Source organism: Labeo rohita, chromosome 8 (assembly GCF_022985175.1).
Source record: "Labeo rohita strain BAU-BD-2019 chromosome 8, IGBB_LRoh.1.0, whole genome shotgun sequence".
NCBI classification, from domain to species: domain Eukaryota; kingdom Metazoa; phylum Chordata; class Actinopteri; order Cypriniformes; family Cyprinidae; genus Labeo; species Labeo rohita.
Window position 1 is genome coordinate 34,403,208 of NC_066876.1, and position 24,288 is coordinate 34,427,495.

Consider the following 24,288-nt stretch of genomic DNA (forward strand, 5'->3'; position numbering starts at 1 on the left):
ATTTTAAATAGTAGAAATGATTAAAAATTTTAGTTTTCGCTCTGCTTTGGATAAATAAATGCATGCTTGGTGAGCAGAAGAGACTTCTTTAAAAAACAATAAGAATCTTACTGTTCAAAAACTTTTGACAGATAGTGTATATAATTTATAAATAAAAATATTAATTTATGAGTTTCAATGAGTTTCTACTTAAAGTTTTCCAGTTTAAGTAGAAGATTATTTAAAAATATTGCATAATTGCATTATGCTTCTGAAATATTTTAAAGCAGTGCAAAACAAAAATAAAATAAAATGTAATAATAAATATATATATATATATATATATATATATATAAATAACTTAATTAAGCAAGCACACTTTTTCTATACATTTTATATTTACTATTTAATTTAATTTAATATTATTTAATGTTTTTTGAGATTTTTAAAATTCCTTGATATTTCCAGGACCCTGATTCTACCTACTAATGCCCTAATGCTATGATTACATTCACCAAAAAAAGCACAGCGACAAGTCTTATTGCTTGAATCAATGTAAAAGCCTGTTTGCAACTCACTTTACTTTCAGATTTCCAAGTAAAAACAAAATAAGAAATAAGTGAATACATGCTCAGCGGGATATGTTCAGCGGGACCTCGCACTCACAACGAGCTCTACTCTCAACAAAATCTTGATGAAATCCAATCACAAGTGGCCACTGGAGACAGATCTGACATGCATGTTAATACCAACATGAGCAACTAGATGCGACTGAACACTTGTGATTAGATCAACCAAAAATGTTTTCTGTTGAACACAAAACAAATTTTGAAGAATGTTGGTAGCAAAAAGCTTTTGCTCCCCACTGACTTTCATTGCCTTTTTTGGAATGGAAGGCAACGGCTACCATCAACTCTTTGGTTACCAACATTCTTCAAAACATCTTCTTTTGTGTTCAACAGAATCTTCAAAGAAACTTTGATGATGGTTCTTGTTTTGGAAAAACTTTTTCCCAAAAAATGCCATTGCATTCCTGCACAACACAACATCATGCGGCCAGCTGGAGTCCGTGACAGCAGCGAATCACTCCTGATGAGCCGGGAAACCTGCGCTATCATTTCAGTATGCCTGAGCTCTCTGGACCACAGATGAGGATCGCAAATATGATTTATGATCTGCTGTTTAATGGCTCGAGCACTGGCTTTGAGAGGAGATCAGATGACTTTCTCGACAGGAGCATGTCAGGGAAGGAACGGGGAGTGCACCATTACAACAGCATGACAGAGAGAGTGAGAGAGGCCTCCAGTACTCCTGCGTCTTAATGGAGGAGAGATGCTACTTAAGTCTGACGGGAAAATGATACCAGTCGATACAGCGGAGGGCGGGGGGGATGGAGTACAGATACGGATGACGTGATGCAGAGAGAGGCAGCGAACGACTACATAAAACATACAGAAATAACGACAGACGCCTAAATGCATTCAACTGACTCTGATGTTATTTAAAGTATTGATGTACAAATATCTCCAGCATGAACAGACATGCGAGCAGCATTATTTTTGTGGTGTATATGATGTAATCGGCATTAAGCGGGGAGAGCTGACTGACCTGAGCTTGGAAACTCTTGAGGACGGGCGAAACCATCTCCAACACCTCCTAAACACAGAGAAACAGAGACAAACACTGATGAATCCCACAAAACGTGGTATGATATTGCATCAACAACAATAAGATTTTTATTTTGTTTGAAGAAAATAAAGCCTATTTTTGAGGGGGGGGTGCATATTTTTTTTGAGAATTTTTTTTTTGAAATGACAATTTTGGGGAGAAAAAAAAGTGGCATAATAATTGTCACAATGCAAAAATAGGTTATATTTTATTTATCCAAAATATTTTAATTTTATTTAATATTTTACATGTTTGGGTGATATTGCACCAAAGAAATTAAGATTTTTATTTTGTTTGAAGAAAATAAAGCCTATTTTTGCATTGTGCATTATTTTCAAACTGTCATTTTGGCATAATAATTGTCACAGTGCAAAAATATGTTATATTTAATTTATGCAAAATATTTTATTTTATTTTATTTTTTTGAGTCCCATTTACTGCATCTAATAAAATCTACAAAAAATAAATAAATAATTTTTAATTTTAATTTAATTTTTTTAATTTGCATTTTGGCAATTTTGGGGAGAAAAATGTGGCATAATGATTGTATTTTATTTATGCAAAATAACTGCTGTTGATTTTGATGTGAGGAAAGACCTGGGTATTTTATTTTATTTTAGTTTAGTTTAGTTTTTTAATTAAATTAAATTCATTTTTTATTTTATTTTAAATAAGATTCACCACAAAAGTTTCTGAGTCAAATGACATTTCACAGTTAGGAAAAGGCAATTTCCTGTACTTCTACTCCCAGCATTTAGTGCATCTAATAAAATCTAAGAGTGAAAATCTTTGACTCTTACAATAAATAAATAAATAAATAAATAAAAATTAACTGACATAAAATATAAAACAAACTGCACTGGATTAACAAAAAAATACATCTAAAAAACTATATAATAATAAAATATAATTATAATTAAAATTATATATAATAAAAATAAAAAATACAGCAAAATTAAATCTAAAAATAATATAGTAAAATAAAGAGTAAAATATTTTTAAAAAATCAAATGTAAAATGTTGTAAAATATTTTAAAAAATCAAATTTAAGATGTTAACAAACTGTATAATAATATATCAATGCTACTAAAATAAGATTTTCATACAGCTTTAGCTGTCTATAGATCAAATCAAATGAATAAATGATTAAAAAAAAAATTAAACTTGAACAATATACATGCTAACAATGAGACTAGTATGACAGTATCAATTATGGATTATGTCATAAACTTGTATGCAATATTTCAAGAGAAAAATCTAATTGAATAACATTGGTAACAGTTGGCTACACTATTTTTCCTTATAGACATCCATTGTATATGCATTAGTATTGTACATCCAAAAAAACCTAAAACAAAAAACGAATGATTGTCTGTGGTAATCAACAGCACGCCACATATGTTGTTAATAAATGTTGTATTGAACCGATAACCTTCGTCTGAAGACAATAATAACTTCTCCATTAACACAAATAACTCATGTGATTCTCCTGTCAATCCATTACTGACGCTTTGTTTACGTTCAATTACGGCGCAATCTTTAACGACACGGCTAGCACGAGCCCCATTCGCTCCAGACGTCTGCTAATCTTGTAAATTCTGATTGTCACTGATGACATTTGTGTCAAGTGGAGAGCAAACGAGGAGTCGGGCTTCTGAGTCGAGAGGTCTGACGCCGGATCGTGTCGAAGCTTCAAACGCAGCCTTGGAAAAAGGGAGGCCGCTAACGAGGAAAAATGTAAAATGTCAAAGCGCGTATAATGAGAGACGCGTGACAAGCATTCCTCCCGTCGTCACCTTTACCTGAAGAGGAATCGGAGGCGCAGCTCCGGATTAGAGTGACGGGAATTTAAACGGAGAGGGACTTGAACTTAAAGACGTTCGGCGGAGGATTTTCCTCCACGGGAACGAGCGGCTCATTTTCTGAGAGGTTTTGCTGAAGGTTCTGGAAGATTAAATGCTGATGTCTGCCTGTTCTGAGCTGGATGTGACAAGCGACGTCAATAAACAGAAGATACTCTGTGTTACACTATTAGTGCTGATACTGGAGGGACGAATGGGTTTGTATGTCTTCAGTGAAACAGACACGCCGAGTGACAGTCTGACAGAGATAGAACTATTCTGAGGTTTATGAAACTAGAGAAACTAGACAAGAGCTCGGGAATGTTAGATAGAAATGGCTCATAGTGGAAGAGGGGCGGGAAAATGGGAGGGGCTGAGAAGACAGGGGAGGAGACAAAAGAAGAGGAATGTCAAGAGGGGTGGGGCAGACAGTGAAAAGGGCGGAGACAAACAAGAGGGGCGGAGACAACAATAGAGATACTGAAAAGCAAAGGCCCTTCTGATAGATGCCGTGGCATCCTCTTTGATGGTTTTTCAAAACGTATATAAAAGCATTAGCCATATATTCCTAAAAAAATTAAAAATAAATAAGCAAAGTCTGGGCTCATTCCTGAAAGGCTTTTATGCTTATCAAGGCTGAATTTATTTAATTAAAAATACAGTAAAATCAGTAATAAAGTGAAATTTTATTACAATTTAAAATAAGTCTTTACTATGTGAATATATTTCAAAATGTAATTTATTTCTGTGATCAAAGTTAAATTTTCAGCATCATTACTCCAGTCTTCAGTGTCACATGATCCTTCAGAAATCATTCTAATATGCTGATTTCCTGCTCAGGAAACATTTCTGTTTATTATCAATGTTACTTTTTTTTTTTTTAAGTTTTCGTATGTCTCAAAAATGCAGTAAAATCAGTAATATTGTGAAATGTTTTTACAACTTAAAATAACTATTTTCAATTTTAATATATTTTAAAATGTAATTTATTTCTGTGATGCAAAGCTGAATTTTCAGCATCATTACTCCTGTCTTCAGTGTCACATGATCCTTCAGATCCTGCTGATTTGCTGCTCAACAAATATTTTTTCTGATTATTATTAATGTTAAAAATAGTTATATATATATCCCTCACATTTCAGCAACGTTTTTTAGTATATCTTCTTAAGGAATAATACTATAGAAATGAAACTTGGATATTTTTATATTTACTGTCCCCTGAAAATAACTCAACATTCAGCCATTATTGTCAAAATAGCTGGCAACAAAAGTGAGTACTCCCTAAGTGATAACAGCACTATGTCATTTAACCATGCAAAGCCACATGTCCTATTCATCATGTTCATGTTTTTGTCAGCTTGACACGACCATACAAAGTTGTGTATCTTGTATTAGAGCGGTTAAAATTTGGTGCTTTGAGTACAATTCTCTCATACTGACCACTGGATGTTCAACAAGGCACCTCATGGCAAAGACCTCTCTGAAGATTTGAGAATTAAAATTGTTGCTCTCCACAAAGATGGCCTAGGCTATAAGAGTTCAGTAACAACCTGAAACGGAGTTACAGTACTGTGGCCAGGGTCATACAGAGGTTTTCCAAGACGGGTTCCATTCAGAATAGGCCTCGCAAGGGTCGATCAACAAAGTTGAGTGCATAGACTTTCTTCAAAAAACAGATGCATGAGTGCTGCCAGCATTGCTTTAGAGGTTGCAGAAGCAGAAGGTCCGCTTGTCAGTGTTCAGACCATACGCTGCACACTGCAACAAGTTGGTTTGCACTGGCATCATCTGAGAAGGAAGCCTCTTCTGAAGCTGGCTTACAAGAAACCCCGCAAACACTTTGCTGAAGACAACCTGTCCAAGAGCATGAATTACTGGAACCATGTCCTATAGTCTGATAAGACTAAGATAAACTTGTTTGGCTCAGATGGTGTCCAGAATGTGTGGTGATGCCCTGGTGAGGAGTACCAAGAAAACTGTGTCTCTCCTACAGTCAAGCATGGTGGTGGTAGCATCATGGTCTGGAGCTGTATGAGTGCTGCTGCTACTGGGAAGCTGCGGTTTATTGAGGGAAACATGGATTCTATTATGTACTGTACATTTCTGAAGCAGAACATGATGCCTTCCCTTCAGAAACTGGGAAGAACGGCGGTTTTCCAACATGATAATGACCCCAAACACACCACCAAGATGACAAGTGCCTTGCTGAGGAAGGTGCAGGTGAAGGTGATCTGACCTAAACCCTACTGAGCACCTATGGGGCATCCTCAAGCGGAAGGTGGAGAAGCACCATGCGTCTAACATCCAGCAGCTCCATGATGTTATTATAGAGGATTTGAAGAGGATCCCAGCAACAACCTGTGCAGCTCTGGTGAATTCCATGCACAGAATGATTAAGGCAGTGCCAGATAACAATGGTGCTAACACAAACTATTGACACTTTGGACACAGTTTTGACAAGTTAGTTCACTTAGGGAGTACTCACTTTTTTTGCCAGCTGTTTTGACAATAATGGCTGTAAGTTGAGTTCTTTTTAGGGAACAGTAAATATACACTGCTATACAAGCTGCACATTGTCTACTCTAAAATATATTCAAGTTTCATTTCTATATTATTGTCCCTTGAGAAGATATACTAAAATGATTGCTGAAATGTGAGGGGTATACTCACTTTTGTGAGATACTGTGTATATATATACATATATATTAATTTATTTGAAATAGAAATCTTTTGTAACATCATAAATGTATTTACTATCATTTTTGATCAATTTATTACATCCTTGCTTAATAAAATATTAATGTGATCTTATACTTTTGAATGGTAGTGTATATCATTAACGATATCTCATTATATAATAGTAAATATATCTAAAAAAAAATTGAATGGAATTAATAAAAAACAAACTTAGGGTGTACAGCAAGGTTACTAATATTAAAATAAAAATTAAAATTAAAACAAAAAATGTGTTCGTTTTTTTTTTTCATTGTTTGCATTATTTTCAAATGACAATTTTGGGGAGAAAAAGGTTTAATTGGCATCATCATAATAATAATAATAACAATAATGCAAAGGATCCTAATCATCATAAAATAGGTTATATTTTATTTATGCAAAACATATTTAAATATATTTTGCTTCTGAGGTGAAGAATGATCTAGGTATCTTTTATTTATTTATTTATTTATTTATTTATTTATATACATAATATTAATTGAATAAGATTGAAATAAAATAAATATTAACTGAAATTAAATCTAAACAAAAACGTAAATGTCGCAGTGGCTAAACTAAAAAAAAAACGACATAAAAAAGAATAATATAAATATATATAATAAATATAAAAAATATTATATTATAGTAAATTGAATGGAATTTAGTAAATTACGTAATATGATAATAAACACATTTCTGTAAATGTCAATAAATATTTAAATAAATGCATTAACATGCAAAAGTGCCAAAATCAGCCTATCAATTTCATCATGATGTCATTTTCCAGCTATTCTAGAATAATTAGTCACATGGCACTTGCGGATCATATGATTGGCTCAAAAAGTTCTGAAATACGAGAAAGGGGGGGGGAGTTCAGACAAGAGAAGACAGACAGAAAGTGAGAGGAGAAGCAAACAAACAAAAGTGCATATGAGGGTCAAAAATGCTAAACGTGAACCAAACTTGGTTGCCATCTCAGGTAAGGTCGAGAAAACCTTAACAGGCTCTATCAGCATGAAACTGATTAAATGAACTTCACACACACACACTAAACTATTTCTCGCTCTCCCACTCACCTCTGGGACATTTTTCTTAAATTCACGGCTCAGTTCCACCAGGTGCTTATGGGAGTCCTCGCTCTCTTCCTGTCGGCCTGCTAGTTGTGCCGCCACTGAATTTAGCTCCCTCTACAGAGACAAAGAGAAAGAGAGAGAGAGAGAGAGAGAGCGGCTTTAGAGAGGCCTGCCAACACTCATATACACAGCTTAGTACATACATAAATAAATATACGCTGCTGAATATTAACCGTGTAATCCGTCATGATCTGATAGAAGGCGACTGCTTACTGTAAGCTCAGCCCCATTAATAATTAAACCAAAATAAATTCAATCCCTACAGTAGCAGAAGGCCTTTTAGATAATCAGAATCCAAAATAATCAATACCTCTGCAACAGTCATGGGAGAGAGAGAGAGAGAGAGACAGAGAGAGAGACAGAGAGAGGGCGGAGGGAGAAAATGGCACATGCATATTCACCAATATCCATCTTATTCAGCTGACCTGCTGAGCAGAAAGACTGAAATATGCTCGAGGACGACTGTAGAGAGGTCGGCACGAATAAAATCAATATTAGAAAGTACTGCTGTGTTTTTCTGTACATGTAACGTCACATTAACATGGTTTTTCAAACATTGTGGCATAACAGTAATACCTTGGTGAACTATACACCTGGTATAAATATATTTTTCAGAAAATAAAACAGCAATAATGCGAAATATTATTGCAATTTAAAATAACTGTTTCTATTTTAATACATTTTAAAATCCAATTTATTTCTGTAAAGCTGAATTTTCAGCATCATTGCTTTGAGCCTTGAGTGTCACATGATCCTTCAGAAATCATTCTAATATGCTGATTTGCTGCTCAAGAAACATTTCTGATTATTGGCAATGTTTTTGGGTATTTTTTTCCCAGGGTATTTAATGAATAGAAAGTTCAAAAGAACAGCATTTATTTGAAATAAAAAACTTGTAATATTAAAAATGTCTTAATCAGTTTTGATCAATTTAATGCATCCTTGCTGATTATTAACAGTAGTGTATATCATTAATAAATTGTATTATATTATAGTAAATAATCTTGAAAGAATAAATGTTTTTTTCTTTGTAAATTGTTATATAGCAATAAATAAATGTATAGAAAAACGTCAGAATTGCAACAAACTCACAATTCCAAGAAAAAGGTCTAAAATTATAAACAGCAAGATATAACCTCACAATTCTCACAAGAGAAATGCAGAATTGCATCCCAAACTCAGAACTGCAAGATATAAACTTGCAATTCTGAGAAAAATAAATAAATCAGGATTGTGAGATATAAACTCAAAATTGTAATAAAAAAAGTCAAATATACCCTTTAGGTAATTTTTTATTCTGTGGCAGAAAAAAGTGAGATATAAATTCATAATTCTGAAAAAAAAAAAAAAAATCTAAATACTTGTCGGCGCACTAACCACAAGGCTATTGGCGCCGACAAAGATCTGAATACTGAGATTGACAAGTCACAATCACTTTTTTTTTTAATTCTGTGGCAGAAACATATTGAAAAATCATAAAATTATCTTTCAAGATATATTTACAACATTTCACATTTTTGTTTAGACTAAGTTTTATGTTTTATTTTTTTGTTTTTTGGTTTTAGTTTTAATGTGACCATGGACCACAAAACCAGTCATAAGGGTCAATTTTTTTAAATTTATTTACACATCATCTGAAAGATTAATAAATAAGCTTTACTGTATGGTTTGTTATGATAGGACAAAATTTGGCTGAGACACAACTAATTGAAAATCTGAGGGTGCAAAAAAAAACTGAGAAATAATTTGAGCCTATAAAGTTGTCCAAATGAAGTTCTTAGGAACAGATTTTTCTAATCAAAAATTAAGTTTTGATATATTTACGGTAGGAAATTTACAAAATATCTTCATGGCACATGATCTTTATTTGATATCCCAACGATTTCATTTTGACCCATACAATGTATTGTTGGCTACAAATATACCCATGCTACTTACGACTGGATTTGTGGTCTGGGGTTGCATGTTAGTAACCCGTGCTCTACACCCTAAGTTTGTTTTTCAGAAATTCTATTCAGTCTTACAAGACATATTTACTGTAATATGATGAAATATTATTAATGGTATACACTACCATTCAATGATTTCTGAAGGATCATGTGACACTGAAGACTGGAGTACTGATGCTGAAAATTCAGCTTTGAATCACAGAAATAAATTGCATTTTAAAATAGATTCATAGTATTTCACAATTTTACAGTTTTATCTTTAATCAAATACTTGAAGTATTAGTACACAACCCCCTACAGAACTCCTTCACTCAACACTGATAAAAACTTGCTCCAACTGCAAGTCGTGTTTCCCATCTCAGGCTACTTATAAAACAACTCCATCCTCACATTCTCTCACCGTCAAAGGTCTTTGCGTTCAAACTAAAGCTAAAAAATGAGGGAGAGGGCTTTTCAATTACTGTACCAAATTCGTACATGACATAAAATTAAATTTACTATGTTTTAATTAATCTGAAGTCTTACTTAAAGGCAATTTAGAAAATTATCTAATGGGAGAGGAAGAATTCCTGAGGACAAAAGCTGTAACGCAGCCCCAGATTTACGGCACGGCTTTCCGCACCAATGCTTGGATGCTTTTCAAACTCTTCATTTTCTTACTGGAGTCTGAAAGTGTGATGATGAGGATCTGGACGGCCAGGTTTTGTGTGTTTAGGACACTTGCTAATTAAAAACAACACAATCAAGTCGCTTATTTGACCTCTTTAGACTGAGGACTTCATCTGAGTTAAAACACAATGCGGTTTCATGACAATTTTCACCTGCCAAAGGCTAAAGTAGAAACACCAATGATCAACGGGAAACGAAAAGACAAATTTAAGCTTCTTTATATAATAGAAGTCATTTACAGAGCCGTTAAGACATAATTGTTGAGGGACTGGACGAGTTTGATGGACTGTGATGGTTGGATTTAACCTCTATTAGCTTTCAGCAGACTACAGGCTGTTAATCTGACTGACGTACGGATGAGAACGTCAACATGAAGTGACACACAAAAATTTGTAGTGCTTAACAGATCTAGAAAAACTAATATCTAACAACCAAAAAAAACCAAAACAAGGTAGCACAGGTTTTGTGCTTTAACTTGACTTTGTAGTGTGTAAAAAAAGGTTGTATATCTACAAAAGCAGGTGTGCTAAATGACATGACCTTCATTCTAAATAAATATGTAGGACTGTGTTTGGAATTAAACATGTCATCTATTTTTTTCCCGGCTATTGTTCTTCTTTGTTTCCATTCTTATGTTTTATGAATAATTTCTGTTCAGCCAGTCTATAAACACTTATTAGATAAATGTTACCAGTAAAAGTTTGGATTAATGATGTTTTTAAAGGCTGCATTTATTGGATCATAAAATACAGTAAAAATGTGAAATATTATTATTTAAAAACTGTTGTTTTCTATTTCATATGTGTTAAAATGCAATTTATTTCTGTGATCAAAGCTGGATTTTCAGCTTCGTTACTGCAGTCTTCAGTGTTACAGGATCCTTCAGAAATCAATTATTATCGGTGCATTTATTAATAATGGCTCTAACCATGTTGAAAACAGTTTTTGTTGCGAAAACAGCATTTATTTAAAATAGAAATCTTTTGTAAAATTATATATGTCTTTTACTGTCACTTTTGATCAAATGAAAGCATCCTTGCTGAAAAAGTATTCATTTTTAGGATAGGATTCTTCTTTTCACTTGTTTTTTTCTGTTGCACTCTCTTTCATACACTTTTTCTTTCTTTCTTTCTTTGATTCGCTCTCTATTGTTCTTTCAGTCCCTTTTATTCTCCTTTTATTCTCTTTCTTTCAATCATTTTGCTCTTTCGTTATTTAATTTGTTCTCTTTTGTTCTTTTCTCTTTCATTTGATCTTTTTCATTCTTTCACTTTTCTTTTTTCAATCATTCGTTCTTTCGCTTTTTTGCGCTCTTTTGTCCTTCATTCACTTTCATTTGCTGTCTTTCATTCTTTCGCTCTTTAATTCATTCATTCTTTTTCATTCGCTCTCTTTTGTTCTTTTATTTGTTCAATCTTTCACGCTTACTTGCTCTTTTTCGTTATTTCTTTAATTAGCTCTTTTGTTCTTTCGCTTTTTAATTTGTTCTTTTTCATTCTTTCCCTTTTTTTAGTCGTTCTTTCACTATCTTTTGTTCTTTGGTTCCAATTCATTTTCTTTCTTTCGTTCGTTCTTTTCCTTTCGCTCTTTAATTCATTCATTCTTTCATTTGCTCTCTTTTGTTCTTTCGTTCTTTAATTTGTTCATTCTTTCACTCTTCTTTTTTCTTTTAATTGTTTTTTGGCTCCCTTTTTGCTATTTCTTTAATTCACTCTTGTTCTTTCGTAGTTTATTTTGTTGTTTTCGTTCTTTCTTTCACTCTTTTCTTTCTCTTTTTTCAATCATTCTTTCACTATCTTTTGTTCTTTTGCTCTAATTAATTTTCTTTCTTTCTTTAATTCCTTCTTTGACGCTCTTTCTTTCAATCACTCTTTGTTTCTTTCTTTCGCTCTTTCATTCTTTCACTTTTTAATTTGTTCTTTTTTCACTCTTTTACTCTTCTTTTTCAAGTTTTTTCACTTTCTTTTGCTCTCACTTGCTCTCTCTTTCATTAATTCGCTCTCTTTTGTTCTTTCGCTCTTTAATTTGTTTTATCGTTCTTTCTTTCACTCTCACTCTTCACTTTTTTTTCCAATCGTTCATTCTTTTGCTTTTTTGTTCTTTCGCTGTAATTTTTTTTTCTTTCGGTCACTTATTCTTTCACTCTAAGTCATTCCTTCTTTCACTCCCTTTCTTTCATTCGTTCTGTTTGTTCACTCTTTGTTTTCCATTCTTTCGCTCTTTCATTTTTTCATTTACGTTTTTATTTGTTCTTTCACTCTTGAATTTGTTTTCTTTCTTTCTTTCGTTCGGTCGCTCTCTTTCATTCACTCTTTCATTCACTCACCCTTTCGCTAATTCATTCCTTGTTTTACTCTCTTTCATTCCTTCTGTCTTTCGTTCGCTGTTTCTTTCACGTTCGCTCTTTCATTTGTTCTTTCTTTCGCTCTTTTGTTATTTTGCTGAGAAATTTGTTCTTTTTCACTTTTTCTCTTTCAGTTGTTTTTTCACTCTCTTTCGCTCTTTCATTCTTTCAATCGCTTTCTTCCGTTCTTTTGATCTTTAACTCGTTCCTTCTTTCACTCTTTCTTTCGCTCTTTCATCCTTTCAATCGCTTTCTTTCATTCTTCCACCGTTTAATTTCTTCCTTCTTTCAATCTTTCTTTCATTCTTTCTCACACTTGCCTTGCCAGGCAAAAACCACTTCGAAAAAAGTATTAATACACCAAAAAGTGTTGTGTTTTCAGCAACATCTGTAGCACAAAGAGTGAAGTTTAATACTTCTGATTAAGGTTTTGAACAAACCCCAAACTCTTAAATGTGAACAACAGCAATCCTGAAGCAAACACGGCTAATTGCCTGAGCACAAACTTCACGGCTAAGAAGCATTTACAGAAACTTGTGCTTAAGTTTTCGCAGCACTAACAGTAGGAGTATATAAAGGAAAAGCTTTTTTTATTAATAGTTTTGACATCTGACACATCACAAACAGCATCTTTGCTCCCTGCATCGTCTACAGAGACGAGATATCAGCAGGAGCTGGAAATAAACCTGCTCGCTCTCACCTTTCAAGAACAAACTGCAGCACGCTTCACTTCTGTTGTTTTTTTTAAATGTTTGTTCATTTGTGCTCAGACAGCCATCAGACCCACCTGATGCTAACGCAACGTTTGCCAAAAGCCCTTTTTCTTCCTCATTTCTCTGCTACCCATGATGCATTGAGGCTCGAGACGCCTGTTAATGCAAGCGTGCTCAGCAGGTGATGATCCATGTTAGTCAATGTCGTTCTGAGCAGAAAAATTACAGTACACATAAGAAGCATGAACTGCAGTCTGACACGAGCCATCTAAACTAGCTTTGGGTTACACTCTGAAAACTTTCACCATAAACAACTTAGTCCTTACTGCCGCTCCTTTTTCCCCTTAATAATTTATTTAGATATTTTATCTGGATTTTCTTCTTTATCTCTATATTTAAATTTTTCTTTGTATTTTAAAATTAATATTTTAGGCAAAATACTTTGTACAAGCACCTCAGGGCTTTTCTTTCTATGGTATTTTATAACATTAATAATTAAATATAAATATAATAATTAAATAAGTTGAATATTTTGAGAACATGTACAAGAAAAAACATTATTATTATTATTATTATTATTATTATTATTGTTAATACAAATAATAAAAATATTACTAAAATAACAACAACAACAACAATAATAAAATAATCAGAAATTATTGTTGTTTTATTAATATAATCATAATAATAAAAATAATAAAAATATTGCTATTACTAATATAATTTAATAATAATAATAATAATAATAATAATATATTATTATTGTTGTTGTTCTTTTATCCATTAATAACAAAAATGATTACTATTACTAATATAACAACAATAATAAAAAAAATATTATTAATAATAATAATAATAATAACAATAATAATAATAATACAAATAATAAAAACATTATTATAACTAATATAACAATTACAACAATAAAAAATACAAAATTATTATTGTTGTTTGATTATTAATACAAATAATAAAACTATTGCTATTACTAACATAATATAAAATAATAATAATAATAATAATAACAATAATAATAAATTATTATTACTGTTGTTGTTCTATTATCTATTAATAATAAAAAAATATTTACTATTACTAATATAATAATAACAACAACAACAACAATAACAATTATTATTATTATTATTATTATTATTATTATTATTATTATATTTTACCACACCAAATGATGGCTACAAAATAAAATAATAAAAAGGCTGTTTTCTGTACAATGTAAGAGGATGACGACTGTAAAGTGTAAAAAATAATATTTCTATTGTAAAATGTTATTTTAAAAAATATGAAAAAGCACCATAAAATGTTCTAAAAATACAAAAAAGTACCATCAATATATAAATACATTATATAAAAGAAAAAATTATATCATACTGTAAAACTGTGACAAACCTTCTGAAATCATTGAAGTAGCACAATACAATGTGTAAAGAACAGACCGAACTTCTGTTAAAATTCTCTAAAAACCTTTGGCTCAAACAGACTTCAAAATTTGACCTTTCATGTTTCGTAAAAGAAAAAGTCATAAAGGTTTGTAAGGACATAAGGCTGAGCAAATGATGACAGAAATTTCATTTTTGGGTGAACCATCCCTTTAAATCAGATCCTAGTTCCCAGAATGCCACAAAGAAATGTCACTATTGAACAGTATTGAAAAAAAGCCACACTTGTGTGTAAAAAGAAGACATCTTCAGTCAAACGTTCGACATTTTAAGGGTTCGGAAAAAGGCAATCAGGCCTGTATTTTCAGGATGTGGTGGGCAGCCGGGTCAATATTGAGCCCCTGTCATTACGCCTGTGCCAGTCAAACATCCGTCTGTAATTGATGAGCTTCCCTCTGGGAAGCTCTGCCGATGTCACGGGGGGCGGGATTGAACCGCTCGGGGGCGGAGCTAAGCTAAGCCAGCCCTGCTGAGGCCAGCATCTGTCAGACAACCCAGCGAAGAAAATTGATTGGCCGAGGCGTTTACGTTCACGTGCAGTCGACCAACTTGGATGCGCAACGCCGTCGACGGTTGAACTTGACATTGAATCGAACACGTCTACAAGCGAGCGAGATACATAAAAGCACCGAAAAGAAAACAAAAGATAACCAGGGGTTAACTAAATCACATCTGAGAGCTTGTCGTCTGTAATAACCAGACAAGCAATGAAGGGCCATAAATGAAAATGTGTACTGTAAATACACAGACTGTTAGAACACAAAGATATAACCTTCAGATTCACTATAGAGCTCGAAAAAATCTTTACCATCGATTAGCACAGAATCTATGGCACCTCTCGCTGATGACAGCAGGGAAGAGAGGAAGTTGACATGTGGGAAAAGCAAGAGAGTTCTCAACCAGTGAGCCAGAGTGTTTGGACCAGCAGAAATGAACTGCAAAAAAAGTGGGTGGTTATGAGAAAAAAAGGGGGGGAAAAAAATGCAGATGGAGGTATTATTTTTCTTTTTGTATCCCATCTAATTGCAATCATAGGCAGATGTCTGCGAGTGTGACAGCATCAGCAGAATTGCTGCTGAGAGCACAGAATCTTTGTCTAAAAATAATCAGACGTTCTGGGCTCGGCTGTTTGTTATAATGGTAATCGATGCTGCAGGCTTTGAATTCCATCAATTTATAGATCCACTCTGTTCTGCCTGGTGATTGCGCTGCCTCTAAACCCCTGCTGCACGCACACACACACACACGCTCATAAAAAAAAAAAAAAAACAAAAGGTTTACGTAGACGGGGACCATTACCTATGCATGTAGATATGCAACCCTGCATGCACGGTATACAAGCAAATTATATCTAAAGAATATTGACACACAGAGAAACACAAATATAAACATCAGCGTAGAAAGAGAATAATACAACTGTGCATCGTGCATTCAAAACACGGACACAGAAACACAAAAGATTCAAACAGACAAGGGCAATTACCTGTGCATGCAGATATGCAACCTCACATGCAAACTATACAAATAACGATACTTGCAGGATCACTGCATGCAGTGTTGCATATCTTTATACAAATAATAACACCTACAGGGCTATTAACTATGCATGCAGATGCATGCACGCACATATGCAATCCTGCATGCAAATAACTGCTATCTACAGGACTATTATCTGTGCATGCACTTCATATAAAAACCCAGCATGCATGCATAAAAATGAAACAATTACCTATTAATGCAGATGTATATAAAAATAATACAAAAATATCTAAAATATATTATAAATAATTTAATCTACAGGATATGCAGCTTGCATGCACCTTATACAAAAATTACAACTATATGACCATAGATATGCAACTCCACAAAAATATAAAAAAAAATGCTATCTATAGCACTACCTAAGTATCCAGATAAGCAAACCCACATGCATACTATAAAAATCATATGATATACCTGTAACTTTGCATGCACATACGCAACCCAGCAAGCATTCATGCATGCACAAAAATGAAACCAATACCTATTAATGCAAATAAAAACAAAAATGCAGTGCAAAAACAAAATAAATTCTATGGGGGCATTATGGATGGATGGATGCATGCAGACATGCAACTCCACATGCATGATATACAAAAATGCTTTCTATAACATTACCTAAGCATGTAGATAAGCAAACCTATATGCATTTTATAGAATCATATCATGTAACTACCCCTATTGCATGCACATATGCAACCCAGCAAGCATGTTGTACAAAAATGACTGAAACAAGTGCCTATTTATGCAGATGTGCTAAAAACATCTACAGGGCCATTAAAGATGCAGATATGCAACCCTGCATGCACTTTATACAAGAAATACAACTATATGACCATTACCTATGCATGCAGATATGCAACTCTACATGCATGATATACAAAAATGCTATCTACAGCATTACCTAAGCATGCAGATAAGCAAACCTACATGCATTTTATAGAAATCATATCACATAACTACCCTGGTTGCATGCACATATGCAACCCAGCATGCATGTTATACAAAAATGATTGAAACAAGTACCTATTTATCCAGATGTGCTAAAAGCATCTACAGGGCCATTAAAGATGCAAGTATGCAGCCTTGCATGGCCATTATACAAGAAAACTTATATCTACACAACACAGACATACAGAGACACAGCGATATAAACATCAGTGTAGAAAGAGAAGGCCCAATCGTGCACCACGCATTCAACACACACACACACACACTGGCCACAGCGAGGGACAGCAGAAGGGCTAGTCTATGATTTAGATAAGTGCAGTTTCTTTTCATACGTTTTCTTATCTCCTCGGTTTGTGTGTAAGGCAGAAGATTTGTCCTTAGCTGTTTCAGATTAGTGCCGCTTCTCAGACGCCACATTCGAGAGGAGAGATCGATCAATGAATCAAATCAACACAATCAATACAGCCCATCGCTGGAGTCTAGTCTGGCCCCCGCATTAATACTGGCACCAACCCCACCCCCTCAAACCCCACGACACGGACAAAAACAACAGCACTTCTCTCTGCTTTTCTTTTTTTTGTGTTTGGGAGAGATCCAGGATAGGGCCGTTTCTGGCGGGTGTCCATGGCAGAGATGGAAGATGAGCCGTTATCTGCCCCGACTTGGACAGGAAAGAGGAAAGTGGCCCGCTGGACGTGCTCAGAGCTGCCACGCGCGTCAGATCCCCTGGTTTCATTTGTTTACCCATAGGAGAGGAGAAAAATCACAAATGGGATCTTTTTAATATCTCAATTGTTTCTCCTAGGAAGAATTGAGATAAAGCAGTGAGCAGTAATCTCACACACGTCTCCTCTAGTGGCTTGAAAATGACGTCTCAAACTCTGCTCAGGTTTGACACAAGTCAGAGATTTCTTAAAGGGATAGTTAATAGTTTTATCATTTTGAAGAAAGCTGGTAACCAAACAGCTGCCGGTAGCCATTGTATGAGAAACAAAAAGTCAATGGAAGTCAATGGCTACCGGGAACTGTTTCATTACTCACATTCTTTAAAATATCTTCATCTGTGCATCACGTTTCTCATCCAATGATCAGAGCTCTAGTTAGTTGAAACATAACCAAAACCTCCATTAAGTCTCTCAAGATATGAAAAATCAACCACTGTGCAATGAAATTTATTGATCACACAGTGCACAAGACAAAATCTAGCAAATTGTTCATAATTAATGGTGACATCAAAAGATAGAAGTCAATTAAACTGTAAAACGTGATACTGGTTGCACAGTGAACATCACGCATAAATGAACATCACAGAGTTAAAATATTTTGTTGCGGCGTGTGAATTTGGCGGTCACCGTCTCTGAATATCACATCTTGACACCTTTCTAAACCTGCCAGCAGAGGCTGGGAAATGATTGCGAATAATTAATCCCAAACCATCAGCCGGCTCTCCGCAGACAACACGGCGGCTCTTAAGACGAGCGCGAGCGTTACAATGATCGGGAAAGGTGTGACTCACGTCGTCAGGAATTAGTTGTCACGCTGCACTTCATTTAGGAGTTTTAGCACCTAGCACGCCGCAATCCGTCAACACCTTGTCTAAAGCATGCGCGTGCGGTTTCGGAACCGCTTCATCTGTCGGGGAAAAAGCGCAGTTTGGAGTTTGTGCTCTGTGAGCAAGGACACTTTTGAAAAGAAGTAGTACAGGCAGTGCTGTCGCTTCGGAATAAAACCCCTCAAGCATCTATCAGAGGGTTTTAAACCAAAGTTGCGCCTCAGCAGGGGACTGAAAATATTGACTCGTTATAGAGCCACTGTTGAGACTCCTGGTCATTTAAAGGATTGAAAAACGGTCCACCTACTGCTCATAGTAAGAGCTGCATTTGAGCAAATTATTTTTACAGGAGAACAGTAATTTCTACGCCAGACAGAAACGCAGAACAGACTGGTTTAACTTAGTAAAATGACTTTTCTAAATATATTTATCTGAACAGAAAAAAAGGTACAAAAGTTGTCAGTGGCTTATTTACCCCTAAAAGGTGCATTTTAGTACCTAAATGGTACACGTTATATTTACTTTTGAAAGGATACCATTCGAGTGACAGCTTTTGTTATTTATATATATAAATATGTTACTTTCTATTCATCAAAGAATCCTGAAAAACGTATCACTGGTTCCAGAAAAAAAAAAAAAAAAATCAAGCAGCACAACTGTTTCCAGCCCTTATAATAAATCAGCATACAGTATTAAAATTATTTCTGATGGACCATGTGACAATGAATACTGGAGTAATGATGCTAAAAATTCAGCTTTGCCTTACAAAAATAAAATTACATTTAAAAAAATATTTAAATAGAAAACAGCTCTTTTAAATTGTAATAATATTTCACAGTTTTACAGTTTTTATTATATATATATATATATATATATATATATATATATATATATATATATATATATACACACACACATACATACATATATATATATATATCTTTAGTATATATATATATATCTTTAGTATATATATATATATATATATATATATATATATATATATATTCACCTTTGCATAACAAAAATAAATTCTATTTTAAAGTATATAAAGATAGAAAACTTATTTTAAATTGCAATAATATTTCAGAATTTTACAGTTTTTTTCTGTAGTTTTGATCAAATAAATGCAACTTTTGATGAGGATAAGAGACTTCTTGAAAGAAAAAAAAAAACAAAAAAACATTAAAAATCTTACTGATCCCAAACTTTTGAACGACAGTGAATATGTATGTATGTATGTATGTATATATATATATATATATATGCAACATATCTGAACGTATGTACTTTTTTTTTGACTATATGTGACCCTGGACCCCAAAACCATAAGTCATAAATGGCCCAGGCATATTTGTAAGCAATAATTCAAAATGCTAGATTTTTCTTTTATGCTAAAAATCATTAGGATAGTAAGTAAAGGTCATGTTCAATCAAGATATTTTGTACATTTTCTACCATAAATATACAAAAACTTAATTTTTAATTAGTAATATGCATTGCTAAAAACTTCATTTGGACAACTTTAAAGGTGATTTTCTCAATATTTAGGATTTTTTTTTTCCACCCTCAGATTTTCAAATAGTTGTATCTCAGCCACATGTTGTCCTATAACAAACCATGCATTAATGAAAAGCTTATTTATTCAGCTTTCAGATGATGTATAAATCTCAACTTAAAAAAAAATGGACCCTTATGACTAAATATTACTAAAACCCTAGTACTGGTGCATTAGGTATTTTATGCTTATTTGAGCAATCACTGCATTAGTTTATCAGGATGATAGCTTAAAAAAAATACAAGAAAACACCTACTAACACCTTGTCTGATCCAGTTTCATGCAAACTAATAAGCACTGTCCATTTTTAGTTAAAGCAACAAAGAATATTCATGTACTGCACACCAGAAAGACAACAGAGATGTTTTATTTTAATCTTTCCCATTTTCTGTCAATTAAAATGGTTAAATCTCACTAGAATTTCACTATGCACTTTTAATGCCTGCAGCTCCAGCAGTGCCCTGTACTCCAGTGGCTTACTTACAGTTGTCTCTGCACATTAAGGATGAAGTGTGTAATTTTTCTGGATGTTAAAAATACGGATAATGCTCGACTGCAGAGAAAAGTGTAAGTAATTCCTAGGCTGAAAAGTGTCAAAGACACCTGCCAGATAACAATTACTTTTGCAATTTGAAAATGCTAAAAATGCAGACACTTAGGAACCTGTATTCTACACAATTCTTTAAAAAAAGCGGCTGCCGTCAACAAATATCAAAGCATTTAACAAAGCAAACACCTTGACCTTTGCTTAGACGTAGGTTTCATGTCTTACATATGCTATGATTTCTTTTTCCGAAGTCAGTACCTTAAATCAAACAGGTATTTATCCGTTCTGTTTAGCGGTTTCTTTGTCCTTTTATCACTCAAAGTAGTTCGTTCTTCAACAGTCACGATTTAAAGTTGCTTCCAATTAGCGCGGCAAACCGCTCTGCGCAGACGTCCGTCTAAACGAACGTCCAAATGAGTGCACGTTATTTATCATCATCATAATGGCTCATTGTTCTTTTCACACTCCACTCTGTGGTTACAATCAGACCAGCCATTATCTCACACAAGCGCCGTCTTTGTGGTCGTGCATTTACTGGCATGAAATAAAAAAAATAAAAACAAGTGGCCTGGATGAACCCAGTGCAGATTTCACCGAATAAGTGATGTTTTCTGCTATTTGTTTGTTTATTCTGACAAGCCGTGGTTTATTAAGCAAGAGTCAAGAACGCGAGACTATTGAAAAATCACTGTGTGGCTAAAAAAAAAAAAAAAAAAGAAGTGGGAAGTGTCTGGGTAAAATTTATTGTGGAGTAAATATAACTGTGTTAAAAAGAGCGATATAAATGGGGGCCAGTGACTTGACAATCCATAACAAACGGCACCAAATCAGTCGGAGCAGGAGTTTACCTCCACAAAGTCTCGACGACACACACACAAACAGAGCAACGCTGGCCCACTTTCCAGAAGAAATCGACGAAGGTGGGGGTGAAAAATGGCAAGCAGCGGATAACACGGATAACCTGCCATTGTTTATTCTCTCTTAAGAAATGTCAATCTGTTTGTTTCTCAGGTGTGCTCCTTTTTCCTGTTGTTTGCGCTGTTTCTCTTCCTCCCGCGCCCCTCCCGCCGCTCCCCTGTTGATTGCAAGGGGAGATCAAAGCCGAGCTGCTGGAAGAACGTGAATATTTCAGGTGAGCCGAGCGGCTGCGTTTCACGCCACCTGTGTGACACCGAACCGGGTCCAACCCCTCGCAATTACCCGATCTCCGGAGGGCCCCTGAGAGCCCGGCGACACCAGCTAGGGCCACCTGTCAGAGCCCGAAACTCTTTTATTCCTACCCAACACGTGCGACAGAAAGAGATATTCCTCATCCGAGACAAAAATAAATGTATCTAGAGCGCAGAGATTGGGAATATGGCCCGCGTCAGCGAGGTACGGTTAAAACGAGGATGAAAAGGGAACTTGCGAGGTTGCAGAACTTCGGGAACGTCGCAAGAACACCAGAATCTCCTGAGGAACACGTTCAAACTTATTCCACATCAAGAAGTAGTTTAAAAAGGCCACGGCCTCACCGAAGAATCTGAAGTGCTTTTAATATTCTATACAAAAGCTTTGTTCCAAAACCCGAGGCGCTGCCTGTTTAGATTTAGTATTTTAAGGTGCACTTGATGATATAAAGGTAGGTAGCACAATTATGGTATGAGGAAAAAAAGAAAAAAAACTAAAATAATAATGAAATAAAAAACATTCTGGGATTGTGAGATGAGGAATGAGTTGAGAGAAATTATTAAAAATATATATTACATATTTACTGTGTGTAGTAAATTACATATTAATCTGTATTACACATTTAATTTGAATATATATATACACACACACATTTAACATTTTATATTTTAAAATATATTCTAAAATAGTAACAATTTATTTTAAATGTTTTATTTTAAATGAAATATTATAAAATATATACTTGATACATAACATAAAAATATTAAATATATATAAATTTTAAAATTATATATATATATATATATATATATATATATATATATATATATATATATATATAAGAAAAAATATTTGTAAATAATTTTAATAACGTAAATTTTAAAATACATCAAACAAATGCCTTGGTGAGCATCTTGTATTAAAATATTTTTTGCAATTATATATAGCTATTTGTTTGTATTAATTTGTATTATATGCTTAATTTTTATATATATACGCATACCAAATTTTATATTTTAAATATACATTATAAAATAGAAACAATTTATTTTAAATCAAATATTTGTATTTTTTCTTTTTTATTATACTTTTTATTATACATTTGGAATAATTAAGATTTTTAAGATGTTCACCAAGGCTGCATTTGTTTGATATATTTAACAATAAAAATATATTTAAAAATATATTTAAAAATTAATACAAACAAATAGCTATATATAATTAAGTATATATGTTACATTTTATATTTTTTACATTTTATATTTTGAAATATATTATAAAATAGAAACAATTTATTTTAAATTAAATATTTTAAAATATTTTATTTGAAATTAAATATTATAAAATATATACTTGATACATAATTTAAAAATATGAAGTATATGTTACGTTTTATATATATATATATATATATATATATATATATATATATATATATATATATAAAGAAAAATATTTTTAAATAATTTTAACAACATAAAATTTTAAAATACATCAAACAAATGCCTTGGTGCCTTGGTGTTTGCAATTATATATAGCTATTTGTTTGTATTAATTTGTATTATACACTAAATCTAATATATATACGCATTCTACATTTTATATTTTAAACTATATGCAAATAGAAATATTTTATTTTAAATTAAATATCTTTATTTTTTAATTAAATATTATTAAATGTATACTTGATACACAATATAAAAATATTAAGTATATATTTTACATAATATATATATATATATATATATATAAAATTGTAAAATATATCAAACAAATGCAGCTTTGGTGAACATCTTAAAAATCTTATTTATTCCAAATGTATTTTTTGGAATTATATAAAGCTAAATATTTGTTTACAGTATATGTAATTACATTTTGGTACAAAAATCTCAATTCTGTTTACAAATCACATGATCACTTTACAGTGCATGTATTAACTTTCTGCAATGAGTTTAATATTTTATATAGTTTCTGAACTCATTCCAAAACATACATAATGGTGTAATGTACATACTGAATAGACAATTTATTACACTTCTAACTAAATAACCCAATATTGGTGTGTATTATGTATTTTTAAGTTTATTAGAGTTATCATATTATTTGTGTAGCAACATGCCATGTCTAACTTAATTGGCAACAATTAGTAAAACTATAAAACTATTTGTATGTCACATATGAGTTGCCGTTTATACCAAATCAGTCCCTTGTGAGGTCACATTTCAGTTAGGATGCTTTCTTTGAAGGCAGTTGCCTATGTAGGCAGTAGGCAACACACTAGATTAGTAACAGAGCTACAAGACTGTTCACACAAAGAGCTGCCAAATGTCCTAGCCTGGATCTAACACTGGATAGGTTTGTGTGTGTGTGTGTGTGTGTGTGTGTGTGTAAAAGCATTTCAATGCTTGAGCAGTCATCTCTTTTCCCACAGCCAATAAAAACTCCTCCTCAGAGTCCACACCAATCTGAGCAGCACTATTCGACGGCCGCCCATGGCAGGAGC

At 33.3% G+C, this 24,288-nt stretch overlaps 1 protein-coding gene across 2 annotated transcripts in view; it reads right to left on the minus strand.

Moving 5' to 3' along the window:
- cux2b (cut-like homeobox 2b) overlaps window positions 1–24,288 on the minus strand; it is a 219,452-nt gene that overhangs the window by 112,491 nt on the left and 82,673 nt on the right. For both annotated transcript variants that reach the window (XM_051117900.1, XM_051117899.1), the window contains exons 2-3: window positions 7,280–7,390; window positions 1,588–1,635 (exon numbers count right to left, since the gene is read on the minus strand). In XM_051117900.1, the coding sequence (XP_050973857.1) occupies window positions 1,588–1,623 (36 nt within the window). In that variant the 5' untranslated portion in view covers window positions 1,624–1,635; window positions 7,280–7,390. The remainder of the gene's footprint in view (window positions 1–1,587; window positions 1,636–7,279; window positions 7,391–24,288) is intronic.